We start from the raw sequence: 16680 nt of genomic DNA on the forward strand, positions 1-16680 counted from the left end.
CTTCACTGATGATAAGCTTCACGGATCTTTCTCTGGAAATAATTGAGGGCTGGCAGCGGGATGTCAATCTAGTTAACCTCTAGGTGGCGTTCACACAAATACACACCTTGGAAGAAGCACATTATTACCAAGTCATGCAATCATCGATTATTGCTGTTTAGAATAATACTGATACAATATACACTTGTGTCTCAGTTGGCACATATTGCTCCTATTGCTGTTTTAAGTTGTTTCTGCAATTAGAATGACTAATTTATAATGTTTTAAATGATATGCTGTAAAGTAAATTGGATCTGTTGAGGATGTTGTGAGCTTAAAAACATATTTTTGGAGCTTGAAAATACAATGTTTCACAATAAATTGTCATTCCCAACTTCAGTCAAGGAAGAAACCACCATAACAAAACTGTGTAATTGTCAAATATACTTGGCACAGAGTTCCAAATGTGTATAGAGTATTTGTTGTGTGTTAAAATGTGCTGTTGTTGTGTTACAGGGACACCGCGAGCATGAAAGCAAGATTAGAACATCTGGTAAGTTCTATTTGACAACACACACAGCACAACACAGTTTGCATCCAATTTATATCAAATATTTCTATTTTGCCTGTAGAAATGTCTCGATACAACTTGCGCGACGATATCATTGATACTTGTTTTTGCTGATATTAGACCGATATCAATATTAGATTGGGACACCCCTAATTTTAACAATAAATTATCTTTAGCACCTAAACACACACGCACACACACAGACACACAGTCTTCTCACTAGGACGAAAATGAAGACCTGCTGCAAACTCTCTCCTGAGACAAAAACTGAAAATTTAATGTCTATTTCCAGTGTTTCTCTTGCCACTGTCTTTAATACGAGGTCACAGTGCCATGCAACACAAAGTAAAAAGGTTCTTTCTCTTCTTTTTTTTTGGGTGGGAAAAGTACTACAGGCTTCCTTTGGCCCCCTTTTTTTTTCTTCTAGGGGATGAATTATAGACGGGGGTCAGCAAGGGTCCTGGTTCTCAGTGGATGTCGCACGCCCTGCCCTCCCTGCATACTAAACCACACACACACACACACACACACACACACACACACACACACACACACACACACACACACACACACACACACACACACACACACACACGCACACACTCCAGTATGCGTTACGCAAATGACCCTGAATATGCCACTGTGATGTCTGACCTCCACATTCAAACACTTCTCCAAGTCTTAAATACAGGCTTGTGGAGCCTTCTTTTCTTTGCCTACTGTCACACAATCTTCTTTTATGTCTAGCAGAACATCCAAATTGCAGCACTGGTGGTAATTCTTGTAGTCCAGATCTGAAGAATTGGATGACAAAGGTCTGTAGATGCACTAATGCAGTTAAAGATCATATATTGCTATTAATAATGCAAGCAAGGGTTACATGCATTAACAATATTAATCACTTTGTGTATTGAAATTATGAGTGAGCTTTGAAGTCATGGTGAGATGCACTCAGCTTTAAATGAGTGTATTAAAGCCTTTAAACTGTAAAACGTATCCATCCATCCATTTTCTACCGCTTATTCCATTCGGGGACGTATACTATCAATATACAGTATATTTGCAGTGACTAAATGGATGATGGCTTGTTCACTGATTTAGAAAACATTTAATAAATACACAACCCTTTTTTTCCCCTGATGCTCCCAATGGATTACTGCCCCATTTAACCTAACTAAATTAAGTTAAAGCCATCCCTTTAAAGTTGAACTTACTCTTTGGTTGATTTCCAATTCTAAAAATGTTGCAACTCCTTTCCGCTATGAATTAATTCAAATATAAATAGTACAGTTCAAAGGTTTTAATATATTTATATATACATTTTAATATATTTTAGCACTCGTGCAGGAATAAACACTGAAATGTGAAAGAGAGAGAACAGGACAATGTTTATAAAGTGTTTGTGACTTTGTGTTTTTTATAAACAGGACTACAATTAAGTGTTGTGTGTGTCTATATAAACACCTTGAGCTTTGTTTCCTTGGTGGAGGCATGACAAAAAAATCTAAAGAAAAATCACAACATTCCTGTGGCGTTTATTCAGTGTTCCCCTTAGGACTTCAATTTCTTTTTTTTTTTTAAGTACTAAAGGGGTTTGATTACTTGCAAGATCAATTCCTCCTGCTTTGCCTTCTTATTCTCTGGCGGATCATGTGCTCTATATTGTGTTTATTAGCAAAGCCACATTTATTTGTGGTGCGTAAGAATGCAACAATAAACGGTATTAATAATAACTACGGTGAAATTCCAGACAGTTAGTATCACTGTTTTAAATAAAAATGTTCGAAAAACCAAAATTGATAACTGCACTTTGATAAACTCATGGACTGACTGGCGCCAGCTAGCATGCTAAAAGAGGAACTGCACTTTTTTATTTTTTTTATTTTGCCTATTATTCACAATTCTAATAAGAGACAAGTAGACAAAAGTTTTTTGGTTTTTTTCTCTTTCAAACATGTAAAAATCTTGGTGGCCAGCAATGCAGCTAATGGGAGCAATCAATTCCACCTCTAAATCACTTTAAAAATGCATTCAAAACCGTCACCAATACTTCATTTACGTTCCGTAATCTGTATAATAACAAAGCTGTAGCGACATTGTTATTGTAAGAGCGAACACTGAGAAACTCTTTTTCTACACTGCAAAAAGTCAGTGTTCAAAAACAAGAAAAAAAAAAAAAAAATTAGGGGTATTTTATTTGAACTAAGCAAAATTATCTGCCAACAAGAAAATTTGGCTTGTCAAGACTTTCCAAAACAAGTAAAATTAGATAACCTCAATAAACCCAAAAATACCTTAAAATAAGTATATTGTCACTAATAACAACTGTACTACTATATGAGTACGTATTTTCTATTGTTTCATTGAACATAAAACAGCAAAGTCCATTTGGCTGTCATCTGTTTTAATTATGAGACACAATTGTGTCAAAGTCATGATTTTTTTTTTACATGCTTGAAATAAGAAATTATTACTTTAAAAAAGTAGTTTTATACTTGTGAGTGTTGATGACACAGCTTTGCAACAGTTGATATTCTAGTTTCAAGCATGTTTTACTCAATATAGGTCATAAAATCTCAGCAACAAGCTGTAATATCTTACTGAGATCATTTAGGACCAAAACCCTTAAAACAAGTAAAACACTCTAATATAAAATCTGCTTAGTGAGAAGAATTATCTTATCAGACAGAAAATAAGCAAATATCACCCTTATTTGAGATATTTCATCTTACTTAGATTTCAGTTTTTGCAGTGTAGCTTACGAACACATCGGTGCGCTACGGTATTAGCCGTAGAAGCTAACTATGGCAAGAGATAAGCCAGCTTCTACGTCAGCACGAAACATGTTTCAGTTTGTAATGCACAATCTTTACTGACTAAATAAACACATACAATCATTGTTAGAGTCATATACTCTTTCTGTCTGTCAAGTTCATGACGTTACTAAGGGGTTGGCTACTGGGTCTACTTGGGGAGGGGCTGGGATCATGCTCGGGTGTTGCTGAGTGGAGGCGCAACAGTTTTTGACTGTGCCAGGCTAGTATTTGTTTGCTCCCGTTTATTTTCCGTTTTGTTACTAAGTGAGTTTTATTTAAGTGACTGTATGTTAATATTTTTGTTAAACATGGACACAATTCTGGACATCGATTATTAGCCGGCTGCACACGTCTAAACTAGCTTCATTTATATTCGGCAACCAGTAGCAGTAATAGTTTAGGACTTTACCGCTACAATCATATTACAGTAGCTGTAAAGTATTAGCCCACATCGTATGCTGTCTGTAATGATACACGCATTATGAGCTGCATGTATCATGATCATTATAAAGTGTGACTCACTCGATGGACAGTTGTCTGTTTGAACCAGCTGGCCAGGGACGTTTTTTTTTCGCCTAATTATGGGTAATGACGCCATTTATCTCGAAATAGCTTGGCTTCAAGTTCTACATTTTACAGCTTTGATTCACTTTCACCTCACTCTCTCATCTTACGTCTGCTCCAACGTCTCACTCTTCCTTCGTGCTGGCTTCTAGAAGCAGTAGTTCATCTTCCATAAATTCAGATTCAAAAATATAAGGTTGGGAATCCTCATTTGTCCTAAAATAGTAGTCTTCATTGTTTGTTACCAAGTCTGCCATAATTAGAACACACACAAGCGTTTTGTGTCCGGAAGTAGGAACACACATTGTCGGATGTGCGATGCTATGGAAACGGAAATAAATGCGCCGAATAATTATTTCCGGCAATGATTAAAATGACCAAAATATGGTAAATATTGTACATATTACATATTAGTATGAACGTGTCTGTTACTACATTACAGCAGTGTTTTTCAACCTTTTTTGAGCCAAGGCACATTTTTTTCATTGAACAAATGCAGAGGCACACCACCAGCAGAAATCATTAAAAACTGAAACTCAGCAGCCGATATTGACAGTAAAAAGTCGTTGTCGCCAATGTTCCCTCTAATTGTTCATGTGTCTGAGATAACACGAAAACTCCCTGAGCATTCAGTGGAGCACATGTGAGCAACATCACACGTGGCAATACCAGCAGCACACCTGTCTCAAACCAATCTTTTATAATAACACTCAAATGAGAGGAGTCATTTTCATGAGTTTATTTTGTAATATTAGTGATTTGGCCCACTTGTAATGAAAATAAAATAAATCTTGTTTTTCATAAGCTATGGATTAGTATTGTACAATATGTCTGGGTGGGGGTCCTGCTTTGGAAATAATTTGTACCCCTTTCAGAAATCACATTTAGTTCCCCTTAAACATCCTCATGTTGCACAATGAAATGTAAACATAGGATGAAGTGTGCATTCCTGTAACTTTCTCTAGTAACAGCATTCCATGATTAATATCAATAAATTAACATTAATAAGAAATGACAGTAGAATAAGCACACATATGACAGAGGAGTCATAGTGTAACTCTGTGTGGTGTTTGAGTTGTCCGACTTTTTGTGTGGTCATAAACGCACCAGTGGCTTCAATCAATCAATCAATCAATCTTTATTTATATAGCCCTAAATCACAAGTGTCTCAAAGGGCTGCACAAGCCACAACGACATCCTCGGTACAAAGCCCACATACGGGCAAGGAAAAACTCACCCCAGTGGGACGTCGATGTGAATGACTATGAGAAACCTTGGAGAGGACCGCATATGTGGGTAACCCCCCCCCTCTAGGGGAGACCGAAAGCAATGGATGTCGAGTGGGTCTGACATAATATTGTGAGAGTCCAGTCCATAGTGGATCCAACATAATAGTAAGAGTCCAGTCCATAGTGGGGCCAGCAGGACACCATCCCGAGCGGAGACGGGTCAGCAGCGTAGAGATGTTCCCAGCCGATGCACAGGCGAGCGGTCCACCCCGGGTCCCGACTCTGGACAGCCAGCACTTCATCCATGGCCACCGGACCTGTGCCCCCCCCCCTCAAGGAAAAGGGGAGCAGAGGAGAAAAGAAAAGAAACGGCAGATCAACTGGTCCAACAGGGGGGCTATTTAAAGGCTAGAGTATACAAATGAGTTTTAAGATGGGACTTAAATGCTTCTACTTAGTGGTATGCATGTTGGTGACAGATGACAAGTTGGTTTTGGCCTGGTTTGTCCGGCAGAAAATGACTAGTTTTTCGAGATAGAAGTTTTTTACTCATGTTTTTGGTGTGGTTATGGCCGAATATAAACAGTTTTGCTCAATTAAGTGATCGATAGAATTCTTGTCCTCGAAGCATCTCGATAGACGTTACAATAATTGAACAGTGTTGATGAACACCGTTAGGGCCGCTTGTTGTCACTGTCACTCAGAGTTGCTTTGCAAAATTACACAGAATAAATGTGTTTATTTTGTTTAGAATTCAGATGGGATTTGATTTGGTGCGCGGCATCTATTTGCTGTGCGCAGAGGACGCTTGAGCAGTGCGCAATTGCGCAGGCGCGCACCTTAGAAGGAACGTTGGTTGTCGCAATTGTTGGATATGGCTTTAAAGCATAACCAAGCATGCATCAATATAGCTCTTGTCTCAAAGTAGGTGTACTGTCACCACCTGTCACATCACGCCCTGACTTATTTTGACTTTTTTGCTGTTTTCCTGTGTAATGTTTTAGTTCTTGTCTTGCGCTCCTATTTTGGTGGCTTTTTCTCTTTTTTTGGTATTTTCCTGTAGCAGTTTCATGTCTTCCTTGACCGCTATTCCCCACACCTGCTTTGTTTTAGCAATCAAGAATATTTCAGTTGTTTTTATCCTTCTTTGTGTGGACATTGTTTATTGTCATGTCATGTTCGGATGTACTTTGTGGACGCTGCCTTTGCTCCACAGTAAGTCTTTGCTGTCGTCCAGCATTCTGTTTTTGTTTACTTTGTAGCCAGTTCAGTTTTAGTTTCGTTCTGCATAGCCTTCCCTAAGCTTCAATGCCTTTTCTTAGGGGCACTCACCTTTTGTTTATTTTTGGTTTAAGCATTAGACACCTTTTTATCTGCACGCTGCCTCCCGCTGTTTCCGTCATCTACGAAGCAATTAGCTACCTGCTGCCACCTACTGATATGGAAGAGTAAAAAGAGAAAAAGTGGTTGAAAAACACTGCATTACAGTATATATAGACTTTCAGTGTGTACATAAAATGTTGCTGGAGGGGTTTTAAGTTATTTTCAGGGGCTTTGAAGGCTACAACAGTGACTCCCATTTGCCGCATTTTCCTCGCGTTTTTTATCATCTTTAAAAAAAAAAAAGGCAATTTAAAATAAATAAAGAATAGTGAACAACAGGCTGAATAAGTTTAAGTTATATGACGCATAAAGAACCAACTGAAAACGTGCCCGGTATGTTAACGTAACATATTATGGTAAGAGTCATTCAAATAACTATAACATATAGAACATGCTATACGTTTACCAAACAATCTGTCACTTCTGATCGCTAAATCCGATTAAATCTTCTTCCTCGTTGTCGCTCCTGGTATGCGCCACTAGCGTCCTTTCTTTCTGCTGCTCGATCGCCGTTTTCTGCTGCATATTTCACTACGTCCAGCTTGTAATCTGCAGTATATGATTTCCTTTTCGGTGCCATTTTTGTTCAGCCCTTCTCAGTTTTTTTTTAAAATGATCCATTTTCATAGCTACGGTAGTAGCATATAGCAGTTAGCATCCCATGACCCACAATGCACTTCTGCCATGACCCTCCCTCGCCGAATTCTTATTGGTTGACGTGTGTATGACGATTGCTGACATTTGCTTTGTCTCTTTCGTGAATTAGATGAATAATATTAATTGATATTTTACGGTAATGTGTTAATAATTTCACACATAAGTCACTCCGGAGTATATGTCGCACCCACGGACAAACTATGAAAAAAACTGCGATTTATAATCCGAAAAATACGGTAAATATATTTTAAAATGCTAAATAAAGTACAAACCAATATTTGAAACAATAAAAGCTTAGCCATTAAAGCAAACAAAATCTTAAACTAAAACACTATCAGCGAAGCATAAAAACTACAAAATATGCAACATAATTGGTTTAACAGTGTGCCTATTATTTTAGTTATTTAAATAAAAACTTGGTCAAACGATTTCAATGTGTGTATACAGTAAGTACTTTTTGAGCACATTTAACAATATTGCGATAATTAAAGTTAAGTTAAAGTACCAATGATTGTCACACCCACACTAGGTGTGGCGAAATTATTCTCTGCATTTGACCCATCACCCTTGATCACCCCCTGGGAGGTGAGGGGAGTAGTAGGCAGCAGCGGTGGCCACGCCCGGGAATAGTTTTTGGTGATTTAACCCCCCAATTCCAACCCTTGATGCTGAGTGCCAAGCAGGGAGGTAATGGGTCCCATTTTTATAGTCTTTGGTATGACTCGGCCGGGGTTTGAACTCACAACCTACCGATCTCTGGGCGGACACTCTAACCACTATGCTAACTTTAATAATTTTGGTTAAGATAACGGTGATGTGAAATTTGCTTATCCTTAGTGGTACACCAGCAATGAAACGTGTTTGAATATCTATATCACAAGGAGACTTCAACTTGTGTGATTGTTTCGTTTCTTTCAAACATGCTTGACAAGGTTACATTAGGTACATAACGTTTGCACTTTACCATGTCCGAAAAGAAGTTGGATGAATCATTTAATTTATTCATACTTCGCTTCCATGTTTCAGCACTTTGAAGGTTGTAGACATCTTTGGCTGAGCTCTAAATTGTACATTTGGTACGTGCAACACTAATAAAAACGCTCTTTTATTTAAAAAGCTGAAGTACTTCAAACAAAAACTAGAAGTGTTCAAATTGGTTACCCAGTCAAACAAATACCTATACTGTCTTTCCAAAGCTTTTTGTATTAGTGTGCATGACATTGTGTTGTGTGTACGTGAGCATGTCAGGTAGATTTATTAACAAACACATTCAAGATGTGTGCCACAGCAACTTAGTCATCATCGCTTCCCTGCAAGTTTTCTCGTTGTATACAGGATATATCAAGTATATTTTTAACATTACACAGAGCGATGCGCACAAGCACACATTCGTTCCTTTATCGTCGTATATTTTTGTGTAAAACATCTTGGGGAATTGAAACTCCCCAACTGATGCGATGTGTTTGTGCTTATAGGGAGATTGCACCCCCGGCAGTCAGCACACCTGGGGGACTATCTCAGGGCTCTTGATTATGACTCAGGAAGCGAGAACAGTAAATAATGGAGCGTGTTCCCCACCCCACACTCCTGAGGAAGAGTTGTAGAAGTGATCTAAATGTTGTTCCCCCTCAGTCGTTCACATAAACATCCCTGTAGATTTCCAAACAGGCGTTTATGACTGTCTGTTGATGTACTGCTCTGGAGATGAGCCCGTCAAGCTATCTAAGCTGGAGACATATTATTCTTTTAGGTGCCTGCCTTGAATCTGATTGAATAAAACCATCACTCTCTTTTATTTGAAGCTTTCTTCTAAATAACCACCTTGTTATAAGAGGTGTTGTTTTTATAGCGTTCAGGGGTTTGAACTCGGGATGTGCATAATAATAGATTAATCGATCTTGAAGGACTGATTGATTGTGTGGAACTGTTGATGAATCGTAGGCGAAATGGAGGACACTTCTTGGCTACAACCAGCAAAGGCGCTGTTGTGTTCAGTTTAGTCACAGCTAGATTGCTTTCTAATGAGGAACAGCATATTTTACTTCTACAGTGGAAACTCGATTTATGAACGCCTCTTTTGCGACCTTTTTGGTTTACAAACCATTACATCTCACAAAATATGCTTCTGTGTGCGAACCATGTCTCGGCATACAAATGCTTCATTCATTCATTCATTTTGTATGCCGCTTGAAGCCATCGGGGGGCTGCCATTTTGATGATATAACTTCCTGTACACGTGGGCACGGCCATTTTGTACCGACAGTGTCAGGTTCAAACACTGATGACATCTATTAAACAAGACAAGAAGCAAGGAATCAAACAGAGACATAATTAAATTAGGCTCAGTGAGGAGAAACGTGTACATCTGTACCCTTGTATAGTGTCATTACCCTTGTATAGTGTCATTGCGCTCTGACCAAAGATTGTACGCCTCCTCTTTTATTTGAACTTTCCCTGATTACATGGCAACAGCTGTTTCTAAAGTGACGGGGGTCGTAAACAGCCATAGCCTTTGGTTACAAAACAGTTCAAAGAAAAGGCCGGTTAAAAGAAAAGGTCGTAAAACAGTTCAAAGAAGAGGTGCCTGGAACTTGGGCAGATCCTGCTTTTTCACCGCTTTGTAGTTCTTGGGTCAAGACAAAATATTTCTGTGGATTAAAATACATCAAAGAAACAGAACACCTTCATGTTGCTTCCCATCCTAGACAGTGGAGTTTTACAAGCCTTTTTCTTGGTAGGATCAAAGACAGCTTTTGTCTTCTCACCGGGAACTCATGTTAACACAAAGTTTTGTGATAACTTAGATACAATTATTCTGACAGACAGGGCCCTCTACGTCACATCCTGTTTATATCCTGTACACACAGGTGCAGCCATTTTGAAGGGCTTCGGCGGCGAGCGGCACTTCTGACTTATTTCCACAATTGTTGTACTTTGTGCCAGTTGTAATCTGTGATATTTCTACCTTAATAAATGCTTCTGATATTCTGTACATTACATTTTGTACACATTAATGGCCTTCATATTCTCTTATTCTTATTTATATTATTTTTCTATTAGTTAGTGTAATGTACTATTGAGCCTGCTAAACATTCGGTAATTAAGGACTCTACCAGAACAGCCAGCCAGAAAAATCACGGCCCCACCCATGCATTTGCTGCAGTGATATCGCCTCTTCTCAAGGCTAAAAATAGTCCTTTCTTGTTGGGAGAACAACTTGCCATGGCTTTGAACCTGATATTTCCATAGGGTAGCCTTTCCAAATTTATAGTTAACGCATTATCGCGATAATTTTGACAGCCCTGCTACATATATATATATATATATATATATATATATATATATATATATATATATATATATATATATACAGTTGTGCTCATAAGTTTACATACCCTGGGAGAATTTATGAGTTCTTGGCCATTCTTCAGAGAATATGAATGATAACACAAAAAACTTTCTTCCACTCATGCTTAATGGTTGTGTGAAGCTATTTATTGGCAAACAACTGTGTTTACTATTTTTAAATCAAAATGACAAAAGAAAGTACCCAAATGACCCTGATCAAAAGTTCACATACCCCAGTGACTTTGATCTGATAACATGCACAAAAGTTGACACAAACAGGTTTGAATGGCTAATCAAGGTTCCAATCCTCACCTGTGACCTGTTTGTTTGTAATTAATGTGTGTGTATAAAAGGTCAGTGAGTTTCTGGGCTTCTGACAGACCATTGCATCTTTCATCCAGTGCTGCACAGATGTTTCTGGATTCTGAGTCATGGGGAAGGCAAAATAATTAGACTTAGACTTCTTTTTTATTGTCATTCAAATTTTAACTTTACAGCACAGATAAGAACGAAATTTCGTTACAGTCAAAGGACCTGCGAGAAAAGGTAATTGAATTGCATAAAACAGGAAAGGGGTACAAAAACATATCCAAAGAATTGAGAATGCCAATCAGCAGTGTTCAAACGCTGATTAAGAAGTGGAAAATGAGGGATTCAGGTAGACCAGCAAAGATTTCAGCCACAACTGCCAGGAAAATTGTTCGAGATGCAAAGAAAAATCCACAAATAACTTCAGCTGAAATACAGGACTGTCTGAAAAATTGTGGTGTGGCTGTTTCAAGATGCACAATAAGGAGGCACTTGAAGAAAAATGGTCTGCATGGTCGAGTCGCCAGAAGAAAGCCATCACGGCGTGGCGGAGGGTTGCTGGTTACTGGGGTTCAATCCCCACCTTCTACCATCCTAGTCACGTCCGTTGTGTCCTTGGGCAAAACACTTCACCCTTGCTCCTGATGGCTGCTGGTTAGCGCCTTGCATGGCAGCTCCCGCCATCAGTGTGTGAATGTGTGTGTGAATGGGTGAATGTGGAAATAGTGTCAAAGCGCTTTGAGTACCTTGAAGGTAGAAAAGCGCTATACATGTATAACCCATTTATCATTTATTATCATTTATCACTCCAAATTATTTTGTTCGATAAGTTTTGAGACTTGTCTCTGTGCTGTTTGGCGTAATGTAAGCGGGATACTTTGTGACATTTGCGCAGAAATGGCTTTCTTCTGGCGACTCGACCATGCAGCCCATTTTTTTTCAAGTGCCTCCTTATTTTGCATCTTGAAACAGCCACACAATTCCAATTACAATGGTGCAATACTAAAATACTTATGAGATGTAAGTAATTCTTTGAAAGGGTTACTTGCAATAATATTATCAATATATTATAATTAGATTAATTAATCATTAATTTGGCTTCCAAATAATGCTGACCATAATATTGTTTGTCCGCAATAATTTGTCAGTTACACCACAACTCTCGAGGCCACAGGTGTCAAACTCAAGGCCCGAGGGCCAGATCTGGCCCGCGACATCATTTTATCTCGCCCGCAAACACCTGGAAATGATATGTGTCAATTAAGTACTTAATATTTTCTCACTAACTGTAATTATTTTTTTACATTTTGACAGAAAAAAACATGCTTGAAATTGCATGTCTTTTAAACTTTAATAGTATCCAATATTACAACAAATATTACAGTATATTATCATACTTTCCAAACATGTTTTTGTCAAAATAAAATTACTTAATTTTACAGCAAAATACCCATCAAATCAATAAAAATTACAATAAATTGTATGTTGTTCTTCACTGCATATTACTGTAAATTGAAAAAAAACTACTACTGGTTTTTGCGTTAAAATTCTGTTGACTGAGCTGCCCGTTTTTGACTGTAAAATCTACAGTTGTTGTTTTTAACGGTCTATTACTGTAAATGGAAAGACGGTGCATTTGTTTTTACGGTAGAAAAACTGGCAGCGAAGTTGCCAGAATAAAAAAAGAACGTGTACTGTTTTTCCATTAACAAAATAATGTTGTAAAAAACAATGTACATTTAACACAAAAATTCTGGCAACTAAGCTGCCAGCTTTTTCTGTAAAAAAAAATCCCCAAAACAGTGGTACTGTTTTTCCATTTACCGTAAAATGTTTTAAAAAATTCAAAAACACAATATTTTACAGTAACATTTTGTAAATGTAAAGTTTTTACCGTAAAATCGACAGTCTACCTAAAACAATTTATATAATTAATAATGAAATCCAAAGGCAAATTCATACATTATTCGCTGTTACAAGTGGCCATAACTGCGATGTGGCCCTCAATGAAAACCAGTTTGACATCCGTGCTCTAAGCTTTTTTCAAAGAACCCTAAGAAAGTTGCATGTGCCAGCATTTTAATAAAGAAGGTGAGAAGCGCTGTTAAATTCAAGAAAGTACAAACGTTTTAACATTTCTTGTCCAGATCAGAGTACCGAACAGGTGTGAACGCTGCCTCAGTCACACTTTCAGGTGATTGGAGAACAGGGAGAAACATTATAGTGTTATTCCTTTGCAGGTAATGTTTCTACAAAAAGTTGATGTTGTCTTACTGCTCACACTTAGTTGACTTGAGCCATGCTTGATGGCGTCCCTCGGCGAGTTGAAGAGTTCACTGAGGCTAGTATAGCCCACTTGGCCTAATGACAGACGGCAACGGGCAGCTGCGCAGGGAATCAAACCTGGCAACACAGTGTGAAAGAAGTTTGGGAGAATCCTCATTCTATTCCCTTCCAAATCAATGGAAGTTCGAAAGATGAAGTGGGGAACGCCGTTTCAGAATGAAAAGAGAGATATAAGGGAGATGTTGCTGTTGATAATCAGCAGATTTCCATGCTTATTACACTAATGGTTTCATCATATTTGATGTGTCGGCAGGGGGTAGGAGGCACTTTACGCAGGCGGTGGTGAGGTGTGGGAGGGGCTGCCTCTCTCATCTGGTGGCTAAATGATGGAGTAATTTGAGTGACCCCTCCGACTTGGGGCAGGCCCGCTTGTAATTGCATGTCATTCTTGCACATTGAGACGTACATCGCTTGCCTCTCCTTTGCATAAGAGCACACGACTGCCTTCATCCCTGGCGCCTTGTTGCCTTGCTCATATAGAGTGCCCCCTAAAAACAAAAAACTCCTCCCCAAACAAAAGAAGGATGACATTAATTTTCAAATGATGAAATTGAATTAGGCGCGGAGGTGTAATATAAAAAAAAAAGAAGAATGTTAAGAACTACTGCCTTACTGTATGTGCTTTATCTTAATGGTATATCGCTGGATGTCAAGGGCATGGAGGAAATTAAATCGGAAAGTGCAGATAGACCAAAGAAGATATTATCTCTGGATGATTGCAGTTTTGATAGGTATTCCCGTGAATTTCATTTTCTCCGGATGGAGAGAAGATGAGTTAGCCTGCAGATTTGCTCATTTTTCTTCTACGTGATTTATGGGAGTTGAGCGTAAACCCTCCTCAACCCCCCCTCCCCCCGCTTACCCTTTATCAAGAACAACTACCGGTACATGCATGCGCACACACACCACTTCCAGTTGCATCTTGTTTGTTGCACTTTACAAGCATATTTTTTCGTACTCTTCATGTGTTGTGAGGTTAGTAAAGCCCAGTATGTTGGAGTTGTGTATTTGTTTGAATGGTGTGTGTGTGTGTGTGTGTGTGTGTGTGTGTGTGTGTGTGTGTGTGTGTGTGTGTGTGTGTGTGTGTGTGTGTGTAAGTATGAATCCATGCTGCAAAGCCCCATCAGAGGAGGGAACCATTCCAAGGAGACGGGCGGGAGGAGTGTCATTACTCAGACTTGTTTACATTCTAAATACCTAATGAAATCTTGTTGGTAATAATGACGGGAATAAAAGTTTGGGAAATTGTAAAAGTGGTGAAGTTTGAGAAATGAGCCCCGGCCCGTGAAATAGCATTTGGGGGAAGGAAACGACATTATTATGCACTGCTCCTGCCTGCCCGAGACATGAAGATGAACTGCTGGCGGGCTATAAAATGCTGTTAGCCCAGGCCTGAAGTATGGCACATTGTAAAAGAGCCCCTGATCCCATATTGACAATATATATAAAAGTATAGCCATACACAACATTATTTTTCAAATAAGATGAGCTCAGAAACAGCAGCTCAACCCCCCCCAATACGTCCTCTGATAGGCAGATTTTTTTACCCCTGCCTATAAAATATCTAAATAAACATATTGCCATGGAACCCATCTCTGCCCTGATCTTATAGACCTTGATATTAAAAACAGAAATATTGCATTTTCTAGGAGCTCTGTTTTCTCCTGTCCTCTTTTAGCTGTGGGATTGTTTGGGGCGAGAGGATGCCCGTGCTATATTATGCTATATGATGAAATGAATATTGAGTATCAACACCAGAATAAAGAGATATTGTATGGGCACTCTGAACCATTATTTTCTGTCAATGAGCTTTTGCAATAAACAAAGTAATGGTAACAGTGGCAGAGGATTAAGACTGATGTTAAAATTAGTTGTTTGCTTCGAACCCACATTGAGCTGTTTTGCTATATTTTAGTGTCAAAAATGTTTTTTATGTAACCTTTTTGCTTATATATTTCACTCCTCCCCATTATGAATACAACTTTTTAATGATGTTCAAACAGTAATATGTGTCCTTAGAGCTTGTTTATGATCACCAAATGTAACCCCCCCCCAAAAAAACCCCATCTCATCCATTAATTTACTCGTTGTGGCTTGTGCAGCCCTTTGAGACAAATAAACTTTGATTGATTGATACTTTTGAGAGAAGTGTACAAACGGTCCGTTTTAAATTTCCTGGTTTTCGTGACGACATGAAGAAAAAAACACCTTGCTCATAGACGTAGTACCTCCTCTGACGTGCCGCTAGCTACAGTCCTGTACTTGTTGACTTATTTATAAATAGCAGGCTTTGCTACACATCTTGAAATAAAGCCTAAAGCTCTGCCTACTATCCATCCCATCAGCTACAGACGTACGAGCTGAAAGTTTGATAATTAATTTTTTCTTCAGCGAAAATGCTAAGGATGTTTAAGGATGTAACGATTACCGGTATTAATGATAAACTGGTAAAATGCCAAACAGTTTTTATTACCATTTCAAACTAAAATTATTGTAAAACTGTGATTCATAACATAACTTTGACAAACTCACAGATATGGCTGCAGTTTTGGATTATTTTAGTAATCGAGTAATTTACTGATTAGTTTGTTTGATTAAAGATATAATCTGTATAATACACTTTTTTATAATTTTGCTTATCATTCACAGTCATTATGAAAAACATGACGACGGATGGATCTATTTTTAATGCATTCTAAATATTAAATAAACATAAATAAAAGTCAGCTTACAGAGCCAAAGGGAGCTCCTCTATTCCGCCCATAAAATCTGATAACCATTCAAAAATCCCCAAAAATACGTAATTTACATTTTGTGACTTGAATATTAACCAAGTATTAGTGATATTGTTATAATAAGCGCTAACACAGACAAACTATTTATAGTGGCGACGTAATCGCTTCCGTGTGTGTCTATTTTTACATCATCGAGTGGTCTGCAGCTTCCCTGCACCTTGTAAGTTTATTGTCGATCATCAATCATTCATCTCACCTGGACAGTAGATGGCTGAGGAGATAATCCGACAAGTTGGGACTCTTTGACATCCAATTTAGACCTGGAACTGGCAAGGACGACACTAAAAGCGCTTGATCCCCCCCACTCCCACCCTGTTTCTTCGCAAGCATTATGAGACATTCTTCACCTAAATGGGAATATATGAACATCCCAGCAGTCGACATCCTAATGACAGTAGACCTTATACTTTAAGTGATGTTTTATTATGTTTGTTGGCTCTCATAAAGTCTGAAATGAGCAGAAATCTGTGATTAAGGAATAAAAAAAAGCAAACTTCCTGATGCATCTTTGACATTAATGCGCCACATATGCTTAAAGTAAGCAAAATACTTAATAATTAAATATTTTTATAAATGTGCCCGTTACTACATTACATATATACTTAAATCATGTGTATCAAACTCTAATGGAGGTGTTTGGATGTTTTTTTAGGGGCTGTATAGGCAGAATTTATTTCATTTAT

At 38.3% G+C, this 16680-nt stretch overlaps 1 protein-coding gene across 2 annotated transcripts in view; it reads left to right on the forward strand.

Moving 5' to 3' along the window:
• The window catches only part of rsrc1 (arginine/serine-rich coiled-coil 1), a 300071-nt gene that overhangs the window by 105453 nt on the left and 177938 nt on the right, over positions 1 to 16680 (forward strand). For both annotated transcript variants that reach the window (XM_061972977.1, XM_061972976.2), the window contains one exon: positions 496 to 532. In XM_061972977.1, the coding sequence (XP_061828961.1) occupies positions 496 to 532 (37 nt within the window). The remainder of the gene's footprint in view (positions 1 to 495; positions 533 to 16680) is intronic.

Source organism: Nerophis lumbriciformis, linkage group LG17 (genome assembly GCF_033978685.3).
Source record: "Nerophis lumbriciformis linkage group LG17, RoL_Nlum_v2.1, whole genome shotgun sequence".
NCBI lineage: Eukaryota > Metazoa > Chordata > Actinopteri > Syngnathiformes > Syngnathidae > Nerophis > Nerophis lumbriciformis.